The sequence below is a fragment of the Camellia sinensis genome, chromosome 14 (assembly GCF_055761805.1).
Source record: "Camellia sinensis isolate YWXY chromosome 14, ASM5576180v1, whole genome shotgun sequence".
In the NCBI taxonomy this organism is placed as follows: domain Eukaryota; kingdom Viridiplantae; phylum Streptophyta; class Magnoliopsida; order Ericales; family Theaceae; genus Camellia; species Camellia sinensis.
Window position 1 is genome coordinate 47,332,227 of NC_138974.1, and position 16,952 is coordinate 47,349,178.

At 34.6% G+C, this 16,952-nt stretch overlaps 1 protein-coding gene across 9 annotated transcripts; it reads left to right on the forward strand.

Annotated features, from left to right (window-relative positions):
* The first annotated feature begins 12,255 nt into the window (after window positions 1–12,255).
* LOC114293683 (cysteine-tryptophan domain-containing zinc finger protein 7) lies at window positions 12,256–16,226 on the forward strand. 9 transcript variants are annotated; one of them, XM_082905993.1, is made up of 6 exons: window positions 12,259–12,782; window positions 13,077–13,122; window positions 13,447–13,499; window positions 13,648–13,734; window positions 14,994–15,392; window positions 15,504–16,226. In XM_082905993.1, exons 4-6 carry the CDS (start codon window positions 13,663–13,665, stop codon window positions 15,669–15,671), a joined length of 639 nt encoding a protein of 212 aa, XP_082762119.1. In that variant the 5' UTR covers window positions 12,259–12,782; window positions 13,077–13,122; window positions 13,447–13,499; window positions 13,648–13,662; the 3' UTR covers window positions 15,672–16,226. The 9 variants fall into 9 exon arrangements, 8 of the variants coding, with proteins under 8 accessions (XP_082762114.1, XP_082762113.1, XP_082762119.1 ...); XM_082905988.1 differs by lacking the exons at window positions 13,077–13,122; window positions 13,447–13,499 and having other exon boundaries at window positions 12,256–12,486; window positions 12,603–12,782; XM_082905987.1 differs by lacking the exons at window positions 13,077–13,122; window positions 13,447–13,499 and having other exon boundaries at window positions 12,256–12,486; window positions 12,609–12,782.
* The last annotated feature ends 726 nt before the right edge of the window (window positions 16,227–16,952 follow it).

A 16,952-nucleotide genomic window follows, 5' to 3' on the forward strand; every position in this document is an offset into this window, starting at 1 on the left:
AAAATGAATGAAAAGAGAAACGTTATATCAAAAGAGTAAGACGACATTGTTTTTTTTAATTTTTTTTGCGACAGAAAAATACCGTTGAATTTATTCAAACCATTTTGTGACTGTATATATATGAAGCTGTCTCAAAACCACAATCATTGTGCTAGATTAGAGTTTTCCAAAAACTCTTTTGAGAAAATTATACTTTCTTGTTTTCCGTGTTATATTGTTTTTACTGAATTTTTTTAATATTTTAAGTATTTTTTTTTTCATTTTTAGGCACACCTAACATAAATACACCTAAAAATTAAAAAAATTGTAAAAAAATCTTTTAAAAATTCACTAAATACCAAAATACAATAATTCAATACATTTTTTTTTTGTATTTTTATGTATTTATTAATTTTTAAAAATATTTTTTCATAATTTTTTTTTAGATACATCTAAGTAAGGTGCATCTAAAAAAAATATTTAAAATTTTAAAAATATTCACTAAAAAAAAAAACACGAAAATCACTTTTTGTGACGGCAGAAAATGCTGTCTCAAAAAGGCAGAGCATTTGCGACGACAATATTTGCCGTCTCAAAAAATGAGAGCATTTGCGATGGTATTTTCTGCCGTCGCAAATACTCTTATTTTTTGAGACGGCAAATTGTGCCGTCGCAAATGCTCTCCTTTTTTGAGAGGGCAAATGATGCCGTCACAAATACTCTGTTTTTTTGAGACGACATTTTCTGCCGTCGCAAAAAGTGACTTTTTGAGATGGCAAATGTGCCGTCGCAAATAGTTCCGTCTCATAAACCCACTTTTCTTGTAGTGTCAAATCTCTCCCCCCTCTATTCAAATTGAATATATATCTCACGGTGTGCATTATCATGGACGGAATTAGTATTTCATCACCACAAGAGTCAAAAGATAAATAACATTTTTTCATCATATAGACAAACATACATGTATGTACAATATAATATATAAATTATATTTATATATATTAAAAAAATCAAATATCATATCAACAATCTTCAATAAAATAAATAAATTTTTTAGAATAAGATAAAAAGAGAATGAAAGATAGGAGAAAAATGAGATAAAATTAAATATTATATATATATATATATATATATATTTAGAAGTATTATAGAAAATAAAATTTTTCACAAAAGTAAAAGAGTCATGGCTCCTTATAATCTTCTCTTAATTTTGTCCATATCCATTACCTATTTGGATATATTTGAATTCAACATTTATAAATTAACTTTGTTGAATTGAAAGTTCTTATGATTCCCTCATCCGTTGATTCTCAGTCATCTCTTTGAATTGAATTTTGAATACACGAATGCCCTGACTTTCACGCCTAAAGGCGTTTACTTCTCCACAGTCAACACAAATTTTCTACAAACAAATAAACAAATAAACAAATAAACACAATAACATAAATATATATATATAACAATGTTATGTATTACAAAAAAAAAAAAAAAAAAAAAAAAAAAAACACATTATGAAATTATTTCGAAACCTTTGCCTCCTAAATTTTTCCAGTCAACTGACCATATGAGACGCTTTTTTTGAAATATTTTCTTATTGTTCGTAACATTTTTAATATATCTATATATGAAGCTTCCCGTTGCCATTCAACTTGACATAGCCACCATAATAGTTGCAGACTTGGTTGGATCTGATAAGCTCACGTTTATATATATATATATTTTTTTGTAAGTAAATTCATAATTATTTTATTTTATTAAATTGTAAAAAAAAAATTAAGAGAGTAATACTTGAGAAAAAAAAATAAATGTTTAAGGTTGATATTTGCATCATCTAACATTCTCAGTGCAATTTTGAATCAAATATGTAGTGTGTTGGCTGTTTCATTTTCACTAACTGTTGGTTTTTTTGGCTTTTGAAGGTTAATAATGTAAATTTAAGCATGTCAGTAAGGATCAATTAGTTATTATAGAATTTATAATTATCAACCAATTATCAAGCGATTGTGTTAAAATTCTTTCAGCCTCAATGAAGAGGACTTTTACTGGTGGCTTATTTAGAAGAAAATTATGAATAGTAACAAGTAAATATAATTCAGAAATCAAATTTCATTAAGTAAATGAAAACTTACAATGAAGTTACAATGACTCAGCCTTGACAAAGTTCACAGCAACAAACTATTGAAAAACTATTCCTAGAAAATGAAGTGCAGTACAAGAATTGAAGTGCTGAAAATATAAAGAACTGGAAATGTAAAATTACAAAGAAAATGAAGTAAATAAATTGATTTCTGGATATGAATCCGGGTCCCTTCTATTTAGCCCCCTCTGCTATTTATACTTTTTAGTAATAACCGTTGAAGTGGCCTTCTAATCGTCGAAATACGTTTCCACGATCTTTAGTCATGGCTTCGCTCAACTAGCTCCCACTACGCCTATTTTGCAGTTAGGTTTTTCCTCTGAATTTGAATTTGAATTGTAGGTAACCGTTAGACTATGTCATTTCACGCCTCTTGACTATTCAGATGCTATGCAGATTCAATACTACCAATATGAACCGCCACATGTTTATCTTTGATTGGAGACTTGCTTTAATTTTTCAAATTGCCCTTTAGATGCCTTGTGTCACTCTACGATTGGCTTTTACAATTTACACAGCGAACACTAACAAATGAGTCAGACATACATCATCTTCAATTCTTAGTTTTTTATTTTTTTGTATCGTATTTAAATATAGAACACTCTAACTTTTACTTTATTTTTTCATCAATATTTTTGATTTTTTTTATTGTTAAAATTGTTTTAAACATTTTTTTTATGAAAATAAAACTATATATAATATATATTTAACTCTTTACATTTTTTATTATAAAATTCAACTGTTGAAAGTTGGTAAAGGATTTGATTTATACTGTATTTTTTGAAAAAAGTTGTCTCTCACTACAAAAAAAGGCGTTTTTTGCGACGGTAAAGAGCCGTCGCAAATGCCCCGGAAGCCGTCGCTAATACTTTTTGCGACGGTAATTTGGCTTTTTGCGACGGTAAGGGGGGGTCGCGACAAAGGGGGTTGCAAAAAAGCTTTAGCGACGGTAAGTACCGTCGCCATTAGTTTCTGCGACGGTAAGGTGTGTTTTTTGCGACGGCACTTTTCTTGTCGCCAATAATGGAAAAAAAATCAGTTTTCGCGACGGCACGCAATTCCCGTCGCTAAAAGTGAGTTTTTGAGATGGCAACATTACCGTCGCTAAAACTCTGGCATCTTATAAGTATTGGCGACGGCAACGGTTACCGTCGCTAAAGGTGTCTTGTAAATTCCAATTGCACAGCTTTTGCGACTGTGTTGGTGCCGTCGCAAAAGCCTATTATTGTTTTTTGCGACGGGTTCTTCTCCCGTCTCAAAAAAAAAAAAAACCTGCTGAAAAATTATTAAAAAAATTAAAATAACCTGTATTAGATAAAAAAATAACTATAAAAAAATCAAAAAATTACAGAATAATATAAATACGTACATAAACAAAAATTGACAAATAATGAAAATTAATAATATTGTTCCATTCATAGCAATACATAAATAAAAATTCATAACAATAAAAATTATGCCACTACATAACGTCGCATAATACATACATAATGTTGCTCACAAATTTAAATAACATAAATCAAAATCAAAATCAAAAGTTTTCGTCTTCATTCGTTCGTGGGTTACAAAAACAAAAATTGGTCATAATCTTGATACGCCCGCATTCCAGAAGAAGCCAACTGCTACTCAAGAAATATCTGAAAAAAACAAGATAAAAATAATTAAAAACCATATAATGGTGTTAATATTTTAATTATAGAAAAATATAAAAAAAAATTGACTACTATATAATTAGAAAGATAGTTTAGTAAATAATTTTGACTGGACCGAAATCCGGCTCTAACTCCCAAACCGGGAACCCGATTCGAGCCCCGTCTTCTCCCACAAGTCTCTCGTGCCTAGGCGGTCGTGTGTGCCAAGTTTCATGCTAAACCGACGCCGTCTGGTGATTTTGGGGCGTTAACGCCTCGAATTAAAGTTTCTTAAAGAAGTAGTTTGCCTAAAGTGAAATCCGACTCTAACTCCCAAACCGGGAACCCGATTCGAGCCCCGTCTTCTCCCACAAGTCTCTCGTGCCTAAGCGGTCGTGTGTGCCAAGTTTCGTGCTAAACCGACGCCGTTTGGTGATTTTGGAGCGTTAACTCCTCGAATTCAAGTTTCTTAAGGAAGTAGTTTGCCTAAAGTGAAATCCGGCTCTAACTCCCAAACCGGGAACCCGATTCGAGCTCCGTTTTCTCCCACAAGTCTCTCGTGCCTAGGCGGTCGTGTGTGCCAAGTTTCGTGCTAAACCGACGCGGTTTGGTGATTTTGGGGCATTAACTCTTCGAATTAAAGTTTCTTAAGGAAGTAGTTTGTCTAAAGTGAAATCCGGCTCTAACTCCCAAACCGGGAACCCGATTCGAGCCCCGTTTTCTCCCACAAGTCTCTCGTGCCTAGGAGGTCGTGTGTGCCCAGTTTTGTCCTAAACCGACGCCGTTTGGTGATTTTGAGGCGTTAACGCCTCGAATTCAAGTAAAGAACGCAAAGATGCATTTTAGCTTAGAATGCAAAGATACATTTTATACTTGATCTTCTGGTGGTGGTGTATATGGATTCTCGTCTTCTGCAGATTCCCTAAATGCCCGGTGGCCACTCGATGCATCAGGAACCTATGTTAGTCAGTGCATAATGTGTTAATCATATTCGAATTTCATACATAATCTTGAGTGAAAATTGAACTATCAAACAATTGTGATGTTTATATGGAACCTGTCTGTTGGGATCCACACTCGCCCCCTGTGACACAAAGGCCATCATCTCAGCTCTCATCTGCTGCAAATGTGTAGAGAACTCTGCTCGCAGCTCCTCCCTCAACTCATCCCTTAGCTCAGCACGAACCTGCTGCGTGATCTGATCAATAGTCGATGGCTGGGGTGTTGACTGTGATGGCCCAGCACCATCTTTATACACCACTCTCCGAGGCACGATTCTCCCGTATGTGCGACAATATCCATGTCTGTCATGACCTATCAACTCATGGAAAATGGCATTCCTAGCCTCCAAAGTCCGACCATTCTCAGGTAGCATAGAGAGTTGACGATTAAACTCATCCTGTATTGAATAAGACACACAAGTATACGCCAAATTAAGATGGTTGACACACAAAAAATAAACTTTAAATACAATCAAAGGTGTTTGGAAACTACCAAGGTCTGGATAACCTCTGGGTCATCTACTCTACGTGTCATAAGCCAAACATTCATCTTATCAGTAGACTCCCCCTTACTGGTCATCTAAATTTTTTTTAGAAATATGAAAATTAGAATCCAAATAATTTGCAAATATACAATGTTTATTTATATAAAAAAATAAAACAATAAAATGTAAACCTCATGTCGTATCTGAGAGAAAGTAGTACACCCTGTGGTATGAGCTATGCCGTGAGCTCGCCGATTTTTAGCGTTCCTACTTGCAATTTTCTATAACAAGTTCAACAAATGTAAGTACGTAAATATGATTTGTATGTTTACATATCATAAATATAACGTAATTGTATACCTCAGCATCGGAAGTACGCCAATACTCCACAAGTTGTTCCCACTGGCTTGGCACAACGTTCATAGGAACATCATCCTTCAGATTAGGATCAGAGCTTCTAGGCTTGAAATACTTAGCCTTAAGCTTGTTCTTGTGATCCTTCCATATGCTGTTGCAGTTTTTCATGCAGATTGGCTTGTACTCCTCTGGACATATATTCAAATTGTCCTATAAAACACAAAGTTTAAGGCTAAGTATAACACAAATTTGGAATTCGAATTTGTGGACAAAAATATACTTTTACCTTCACATCCTTCCAGATAGCATTAACAATATCATCAGGCACACTGTTCCAGTCAACAAAAGTAAGAGGAACAATGTTACCATTCCGGACAATAATGCCAAGTTGAGTAGTTAACTTGGCCACGTTATCCCCTATTGGGTAGTAATTTCCATCAAATTGTATGTGCAGCTTTTTACCAGTACCCCACTCTTTAATGCCCTTGGCACATCCTCTACCACGCCTAGTCGAGGTTGATGAAGAACTAACATGACCTGCGATATACAATAATAATAAACAATATGCAATGGTAACAACCAAATGCAAATTTAAATAATGTGAATACAAATCATATCAAATAAACCTGATGTGGGCTGTGAAGAAGTCGAAGGGTCTGCAAAATACAATGAGAATAAATAAGTTATATATAATGAGCATAAATAAATGTATGTGTAAATAATTTTCATGCAAATCAAAGCAAATTTAAATACCTGCGGATGGCTCATAAGCTGATGATGATAGCTGCTGTGGTGCCACTGATGGTGGACGCACCGATGGTAGACGTGGAGGCTGAGTACATGGTAGCTGCTGTGGTGCCATTGATGGTGGTCGATACGGTGGTAATGGCCCCTCAGATGGTGGTGGCAGTAATGGCCCCTCCGATGCTGGCCGATGTGATGCCTCCTCTAATGGTGGTGCTACTGATGTCTTGTTATGTAGCACATCAGACATCATGCGCCGGGGATGATCAGGCTTCCTCTTCCTTCCCATAATAATCTGCAAGCAATATAACATTAATTGACATTAGAAACATAGACAATGGTTTGTCATCAACTATAATATGACATGAATTGAACTAATACAATTACAAAGACAAAGTAAATTAAGAAATTGATGATTAACTACAACCTTGGCCCTAATTGAATTACTAATGTTGATTACATATCAGCCTATTTGAACATCAACTGTTTCCCCTTCTGCGGCTTCCCTCACCCAACCAACTTCTTCATCACGAAGCATTATATTTTCTTCTAATTGTTGGCTCATGTATGGCTCGATTTGTGGATCAGTTGAACTCATATCAAATAAACCTCTTTGAGACATCTTCACCATAACTTGCCAGTCTGGTTGTAACGAGTCTGCAACATACCAAACTTGCTCTGCTTGGGACGCCAAGATGAAAGGTTCATTGGTAATTCGATCATCTCGGTACAACAAATGATTGAAGTTCACCAACGTGAAATTGAAGACATCTTCTTTCTTTCCGTGAATGTTGTTAATCCAATCACACTTAAACAACACATGTTTCTTCTCATTGGAATATCGAATCTCAACAATATCTGTCAATTGTCCATAATAGTACACAGACCCCAGACGAGGATTCTTGTCTTTTCGACTAGCATAACTTATGGTATCTGCCTTCAAAGCTACACCACAATTTTGTGTGGCTCGACGATCATCCATGGCCTTTACTCGATACCGAAACCCATTCAGCATATACCCGTTGAACCTCCTTGCCAGGTTATGAGGACCATTTGCCAATAGAATAATCTCTTTAGAAAGTATGACATCAGTAGTCCTTCGCAAAGTTTGGACCTATTTAACATGAAAATGTAAAATTTAAAATGTAGATCGACTTAAGTAACTAGAATCTATAGAGTTAAATACATACATGTTCCTTGAACCAAATGTGAAAAGTTTCAAAATGTTCACGCCGAAGTTGATGATCGTCGACACGAGGCATTTTGAGCTTAAGTACTTCAAGGTGTTTGCTGTGTAGATTGAAATTTTAGCCATACAAAAATTTTAGTTGAAAATTCAATAAAACATAATAAAATATTGAGTGAGTGACTTAACCTACTTTATGAATGGTTGAACCGCGCTTGTATTGCATAAGATGTACCGATGAGCTTGTACCCAAGAAGTATTATCAAGATAAAAGCTTGTGTTTTCACCAGTAGCATGACCCAAATTATCAGCACCACTATAGTTCCTCACGGGTCGACTAGATTTGGTTTCCACATCACTGAGATATTATGCACAAAAATTCATGCATTCTTCCATAAGATATCCTTTAGTAATTGATCCTTCAGGACGAGCTCTATTACGCACGTATTGCTTCAAAGTAAGAAGATACCTCTCAATTAGATACATCCATCGAAACTGAATCGCTCCACCCAATAACGCTTCATCAGCTAGATGTATAGGCAAGTGCTCCATTATATCAAAAAAACTCGGAGGAAATATTTTCTCTAGATGACAAAGTGTTACAGCGATACGATCTTTAATATATTGCAAATCCGTCGCACGATTCACTTTCGAACACAATTGTCTAAAGAAATTGCTCAATTCAATCAAGGGTTCAATTACATTCTTCGGTAACGATTTGCGAATAGCCAATGGAATAAGTTGTTGCATCAGAATATGACTATCGTGGCTCTTAAGACCCCCAATGCTTCTATCATGTAAGCGCACACGACGTGATATATTGGATGAATACCCGTCGGGAACTCTTACTTCCTTCAACACTTTCAAGAACAAATCTTTCTCATCCTTGGTCATCGTGAATTGTGCTGGTGGTAAATAAGCTTTATTCGACCCTCTTAACTGCAAATGTAGGGGTTTTCTAATATTAATATCTTGTAAATCACGCCGAGCATTAACACCATCCTTCGATTTTCCTGCAACCCCTAATATTGTCCACAACACATTGTCACAAACATTCTTCTCTATATGCATCACATCGAGGTTGTGTCTTATTAGATTGTGCTCCCAATATGGCAATTCATAAAAGATACTCTTTTTCTTCCAACTATGGGCGCGATGTCCAGCTTTCGCCTTCTCTACCTGTCTCATATGCCTCTCCTTAAGGTCATCCCTATTGTATTGGGTTAAAATACCCTCAGATTCTAATTGTAGCAACATCTCAGTTCCAGACAACAATTTTGGTTTGAGTTTGACTTCCCGACTACCATCAAATGATACTTTATCCTTCCGGAATTTATGGCCAGTAGGTAAAAATCTGCGATGACCCAAGTATGATTGTTTCCTACTATGCTTCAACCAACACGATGTAGTTTCCTTATTGCAACAAGGACATGCATATTCTCCTTTAGTGCTCCATCCTGACAAGTTTGCGTATGCAGGAAAATCACTAATTGTCCACAGTAAAGCTGCATGCATTTGAAACATTTAATTTGTTGATGCATCAAATGTTGACACACCCTCATTCCATAGTTCTTTCAACTCCTCAATCAACGGTTGCATATAAACATCAATCTTGTCACTAGGTCCTTTCGGGCTGTCAATAAGCACGGATAAAGTTAGAAATGGTTGCTTCATGCACATCCATGGCGGCAAGTTGTATGGAATGAGCACAACAGGCCAAGTGCTATGAACTATGTTCATCGTCCTGAATGGGTTAAAACCATCAGATGCTAAGCCAAGCCTTACACTTCGGCAATCATTACTAAAGTCAATATTCCGACGGTCAAAATCTTTCCATGCAAGGGAGTCAGCAGGATGCCTGAAGACACCATCATCAGTTCATTCCTCTGCATGCCATCTCATTAACTTGGCCGTCTTGGATGACATAAACAACCTCTGCAACCTTGACTTTAAAGGAAAATACCTTATCTGTTTTGCAGCTATTTGTTTGCCACCTGTGTTAGGACCATTTGAACCACCATCACCATTTGATTTCCATCTAGAACTGTTGCATATGACACAATTATCAAGATTGGCGTCCTCGTTTCGAAACAACATGCAACTGTTGGGACATGCATCCCACGTCTCATACGTGAAGCCCAAATCTGTTGTGACCTTTTGAGCTTTATAATATGAGTCCGGGAGTTTCACACCCAACGGAAGCGCCTCATTCAATAACTCAAGCAACATGTCAACAGACTTGTCCGTCCACTGATTAAGCACCTTCAAATGTAGAAGTCGAACAATGAATGACAAAGATGTGAACTTCTGACAACCCGGATACAATTCACTTTGTGCATCTCGAAAAAGTTTGAAATACTTTGCAGTCTCTGCATTTGGACCGAGCTGGGGTTCAGATGCATGGGGATCAGGCCCCTGTGGTTCATCACCCTTAACACCTGTACCGGCATGTGGATTTCCCATAGCCCCTTGTATCATTCCAATCATATCATCTCCAATGTCTAAATTAGCTAATGTTTCATTCTCTCGATTACTATGCAGAGATATGTAAGATTCCCCATGATTAATCCAATGTTTGTATTTTTTAAAAAAACCATTCAAAATCAGATGCTCCCGTACACCATCTCGTACAAAATAGTATCGATTCTCACACTTCCTACACGGACAACTGATCATCGAACCTTCAACCCTATTGGTGTAGGCAAACACAAGGAATTCATCAATCCCATTAATGTATTCACTCGACATCCTATTTGGCATATCAATCCAACTCTTATCCATCATCTGTACACATCCACAAGAATATCTCACCAAAGTAACTCTAAATATATTACCTACACATAAATATTCACTCGACATCCTATTTGGCAAATTAACGAAATGTCTAAAATTCCTATTTAAGGTTTAAATTAATTAAATTAAAAATTTAAGATTTATTTTATTATAAGGGTTAAAATCCTATTTTTTTTTTTTGTATTTTTTTTTATTTTCTCTTAAATATTTTTATGACTTATTTAAACATTTGCAATTTAAATTTGTAATCGAACCATTACATGTGTATGATATCAAAAATACAAAAAAAAAGAGAAGAAATTCTATCATAATAAACATATTTATTATGGTACTGTATTTTAAGATTATTGTATATATAGACAGATTTATATAGACATCTCTGAAATCTGTTTATTGTATTTTAAATAAACCAATAAACATATATATATAGATATCTCTGAAATCTGATTATTTAAGATTATTTTATATACAATAAACAGATTTATAAACCAATAAAATAGATTTATAAACAGATTTATAAACCATAATAAACAGATATATATATATATATATATAAACCAATAAATAGTTATTTAAGATTATTTTAAATACAATAAACAGATTTTTTAAAAAAAATTAAGATTTAAATACAATAAACAGATTTCAGATTAAGATTAACTGATTTATACATATATAGACAGATTTATATATATATAGACAGATTTCAGATAAACAGATATATATATATATATATTTATATACATTGCATATATATACAGATTTATATATATAGACATTCATCTATATATATATATATATATACAGAGACCGAGCGAGAGAGAGAGAGAGAGAGCATACGCAGAGCGAGAGAGAGTCGTTGCCAGAGCACCACTACTTGTCGCCGTCGCCGCCGCACCACCGCTGGCTTGCTCGCCGCACCACCGCTGTCTTGCTCGTAGCCCGTTTGAGAAATTTGGGGGTGAAGTTAGGGATTTGGGGAGGAAGGATCGAGCGGCAACAGGAAAAAGAAGAGGGGGGATTTTTTTATTTTGACTTTTTACGACGGTATGCTGTAGACCGTCGCAAATAGAAGGCAGTAGTTCGTAAAACGGCGTCGTTTGAATTAATACTTTTTTGCGACGGCAAATTTCTGTCGCAAATGAGATATGCCGTCTCAAAAAAAAGGTGTTTTGCGACGGTTTTCTTTACCGTCGCTAATACTTCCGCATTTCCAACCCCTCCGCTTAGTTTCATTACCGACGGGTAAGTGCCGTCGCTAAAGGCTATTATTTGCGACGGGTGACGTTACCGTCGCAAAAAATCATTTTTTGCGACGGGGGCGCGGCGTCGCTAAAAGCTCCGTGTTTTTTGCTATGTTTTCCTGTAGTGTCTCCATTAATTACATACAGATTTGATGAAAGGGTTAGAATATTATTTTTTAACTATTTTTTATTATTATATTTGAATTTGCTGAAAAAAATTAATAACTGATTGAAGACAACGTATGCAATTGTGGCACATATTTTTAAAATACAAAATTAGTAGTAGCTTTTAGAGACGGTTATGTTTTAAGATTAGTTGAGCAAAATGAAAAGAAAGATAGGGTAGGGGGAAAAAAAAATCAAAACAAAACAAAAGCAATTGCCAAAACCAAAATAAAAATAAAGGAACAAATGTTTGGCTGAGTTTTCATTTATTTTTTGAATTTTTTTTTAAAAATTAATTTGTTGGGAAAATTAAAAAAAATTATTTTAATTATTTTTGTGATAGAATAATTTTTAATTTTTTTAATGGCTATTTGACAAATTAATTTTTATTAACAAAATAAAAATAAATACCTAAAAGTCATATAATTTTTTTTAAAAAAAAGGGGAAAAAGTCATTTGAAAGCAACTATTGCCTATAATTTGGAAGTTACTATCACTACTAGAAAATTGACCTTTTGCGTCTAATTTTTCGCGACTGACTATTTAACCGTCGCAAAAAAAGAAAATATTTGCAACCGTAAAAAAGATGGATGCAAAAAAATAAATGAATGAAAATAGGCCAAAACTACCTGATTTTATTTTGGTCAATTTATTATTCCTATTTCTTTTATTTATTTTATATACCAATGCCCTAGCCCCTTTCACTCTCACGACATTCACAAACTGTCTCTCTCGCTCTCTTACTCGCCATAGTCGTAGCTCCAGTGGTATGAATCTCTGTCTCTCGGTCTCTCACTTTCTTTATCATGCTCTGTTTCTTTGATCTTCAATTTCATTTTCCGACTCAAAATTTGATTTTCTAAGTTGAATTTTCTCGAGAAAGATGCAGCCTCTACGAGATTTGATCGACGATGAAACATAAATTGTTGAGTGAAATTAGGTTAATTGTTTGATCGGGCAAAGAGAAAAAAACAGAGAGATGAGAAGCACGAACAACATCGCTCTAGATACGATAAGTGCTGTGACTGCGATTGCGTCAGCTGGGACTCAAGCTTCAGTTCAGGTAAACAATTTGATTCGAATGTTAACTATAATTTACGTTGCTTGTTGTGGTTGATGATTTGATTATCTCAATTAGATACATGAATCTCTCGAGTTTCGATTTCTAATTCAAAGCTCTGTATAATCTGAACATTTAGGTTCAAGGTTTGCTGATTATATATATACGTTGATCATTTCACTTTGTTTGATGTAGTTTTTGGAAATTATATTTGTTTAATGCTTTTTAATTTTTTTATTTATTTGTTGTTGTTGTTGTTGTTGTTGTTGTTGTTGTTGTTGTTGTTGCTGCTGCAAGTCATCCTCATCATCTTGAAATCGAGAAGGCAAAGAAACTGCTGAATGTAAGAACTGAGATGTATCCTACAATATATATATATATATATCACTTTGTTAACGTTATTGTTTGGCACTAAGTGCTTGAATGAACAAGTACTAATTAGCAATACAAATGGTAAATTATTATTTATGATAGCCTTTGAAGGATTTGGTTATGATAAATTTTATTTTTTTTCTGTTTTGGAGGAAATAGCCATTGACATTGACAACCTGAAGCTCATCTTGTCATAATAGCTTGTGGCTTTGCTTTGGAGCTAATTTATATTGTTGTTATCTCTTTTGATAATGTTAGTGTTGGCCTAAATTAAAAGTTAATGTATTCTCTGAAGCTCCATCATCGTTACTCCCAAAAAGAAGCACTCATCGATTGCCAGACTTTCAAGTGCGTGCTCAAACTCGTGTACTGCTTGTGCATCTATGCATGTACAAATATCATTGTTTTGAGTCTAAGTTTGGGCCATATCTTGTGCAAATAAAATCTCTTGCCTCTTTGTGTGGCTAAAATATTCCTTCATCATGTTCCTTCTCAGGAATTTCACTTGAAGATGGTGGAGAGGGCTATGCAACATACATCTGCAATTTCATCATCTTCGGTTTCTTGCAGTGATACTGATAAGGTTTGTGATTGAATTTACCTACCAAAAAAAAAAAATTGTTATTGAATTTAATGGATACTTAAGTATACTCTGACACAATTAATATATTGTGTCCTTGATTGCGACTCTTGTGCCTAAGGACACAACCCAGTTCCAATTAATATATGTATGTTTATGTTTATTTTAAAATGTTGTTAAATAAAAAATTGAGTTAAAAATTGAAAACTAGATTAAAGTAGTTTGATGATTAATTTTTATAATAATAAATTAAGGTAGTTAAATTAATTATATATATATATATATAATATGTATATTTAATTTAAAGTGCTATTAAATAAGAAATTTAGATTAAAAGATAAAACAAGGTTTGTTTCGTTTTCTTACATTGAAATTTAACTTTGACTAATTTTTTTTTTCCCTTCTCCACTCTCAAAATATGCATGTGAAACAAACTCTCTATTAGTTTTGATGGAAATATAACTGTAGCATTTTAGTTCAAAACCATATGGGAGGTATGTGGCTATTTTTAAAAGATATGGAGGTAAAGTGCTATTTGGTCAGTAAAATGAATTTTGTCCAAATATATATATATACGCTCAATGAATTTTTTTTAAAATCAATTTAAATAGAATACATAACTGTTAACATTTAATTAATTTGATATGGCAACCACCAAAGCATGATTATGTCATATCAATGTCCATGAATGTTGAATAATCTGTTACTAATAACAATGCTAAATATGTATTATGGATTTTTTAAATGGTTGAGCTTCTATGCCTAGAAATTCTTTGCAGGAAGTTGCTGAACCAATGCACATGTATAACATCTTCACATAACTTTAAAATATATACAGGACTTTTAAATTATTCTACATGCTTGGTTGTGGTCCCTTCACCTAAGAATGCTTGCTGACATGATCTTCTCCTTTATTGTAATTATTATATACTCGAAAATTAACAAATGTGGAGCTATGCTATGAAGTGATGCGTTGAGGATTTATTCATTTTAACATGGACAAAATTTGGTGGTTATGGTTCATTTCTACCCACCTATCAACGCTCTCCTGTTTGGTCTCGTCCAATATCTCCACCAAAAAATCATAACTACAGCACGCCCAAATCCCCAAACATTTTGCACCTGGAGGTAGAAAATTAATGAATTTGGGCCTTCTTTTGTTTTTGTGAATTGTTCTTTGTTGTTAAGGAGGAAGTAGAACTGTCTTGGTTAAAATGGGAATTCTAGTTTACCTGAACACTTTGAGTTGTCTAATTATACAGGGTAGCCGTCATAACTCTGTAGTTCCATCTAGTGCATCTTTGTCAGCGAGACATGGGCTGTCTTCTACAAATGCCGCATTGCTCCATTCGCTAAGGTCTTCCAATAATGATTTATCAAAAAGAGACATAGGCATGTCATCAGCACATTGTGCTGAGGAATCCAGTTCAAGATGTGAACTTGCGAAAAACTGTGCTCAGCCTTCTGACCAAAAAACACTGAAGGTTCAAATCAAAGTGGGTTTTGATAATTTGTCGACGCAAAAAAATGCTGAAATCTACACTGATCTTGGCCTTGATATCTTGCCCTCTTCCTCATTGAATGAAAGCCCCACCGACAGTGAAGGGTTTTCACACGAACGTTTGGATGCCCCAGAAGAATCCCCAACTAGTATTCTTCAGGTAAGTCATGTCCTTGTATCAGTTTAGTGTAGTATTCCAGTTTTTTTTTGCCTGAATTGACTTGAAAATTATCAGATTATCTTACTTGTTTTGGCTTATATGTTGGAGCAGATTATGAAATCATTTCCAGTGCATGGCAATCTATTGTTATACCCTCGTCCGGATGATCTGATTTACATGATTGAAAAGGAAAAGCTTAAAGGAGACATTAAACCTAGACGTGTGATCAAGAGTAGCCAAGAAAGTTCAAATGGATCTGATTTTGCTAGGGGGCAATGACAAAGTTTTAGGAGGCAAGAAACTTAAGTCATTTGAGAGAAATGCCTTTTTAGTGGAATTGAAGAATCACATTGATAAGGGCACTCAAAACGGCATTGGTGTTCCGTTGAAGAAAGAAACAGACATTGACACTTTGGCTTGTGAAGAACTTGTTGCTAATACTCTGAAGCTTCCACTTCTATCTAATTCATATTCTGATGTTGCCAACCGTGACAAGGGTACTACAAGAGCAGCTAATAACTCTATGGTAGCTAATAAGGTGAAGGAATAATCTTTCTTTGATCTAGCTAAAGTGGAAACCTTGAAGAGATTACCGAACCAAGAGATTGGCTTGGTTGAGAAGCCTAATGGAAAGGCGGTGTCCAATGTTAAGGTTTGGGAAGAGAAGAGCACATATGCCAATAATTATCTGTCTAAAGGTGAAGTGGAGGATTCCAAATTGCAGAAGTATCTATTCATCTTTCTGGACAAAATCTGTGTGAAATCTTATCCCACAACATTGTTGGTTATACCATATATCAGCAAAAATAAAGGATATTCTGATATTATTTTTTACATCTTATGTGAACTGTATATTTTCTCTCTTGCTGTATAGAAATAGGAAATAAATACTGTATATAAAGCCTTATTGTGTATATATGTTCCTAAGCATACATATGCATGTATGAGATTGTTACTGTTGGATACTTCTGTTCTTTTAATTGCATCAACTGGAATTATGAGCAGATTAATTCTTGAAGACAAGAAAAATCCGAGAAGCTGAAGAGGCTACCCGCAAATCAAGGATGACAAAGGTTTGTGTTAGATCATTTGTGATATATATCTAATTAAAACTAGTTTAGACTTCCTCTTTTTTCTTTGTTTTTTGCGACGGCAACATAGCGGTCGCTATAAATAGTTTAGGCAGTCGCGAATAATTTGCGACCGTTGATTTGCCGTCGCAAAAAGTATTTGCCACCCCCACATTCGCGACCCCCATTTGCCGTCGCATGGGCTGTCGCAAAAGGTTTTTTGCGATTGTATTTTTATTATTTGCGACGGCTTGTAGCGGTCGCAAAAAGTGTTTTTTTAGTAGTGTTGTCAATGTAATTTCTGGTTTTTGAAATTTATTTTAACAACAGAATGTATATACATATTTACGAGTGTTGTTATATTATTTACGAGTGTTATTATATTATTTGTTTTTATCATCATTGTATTTCATTTGACAAGATATGGTTCTGTTTAATTTATATATGTTTTTTAAATATAAAATCATTCACAAACACCTACTTGTGGATG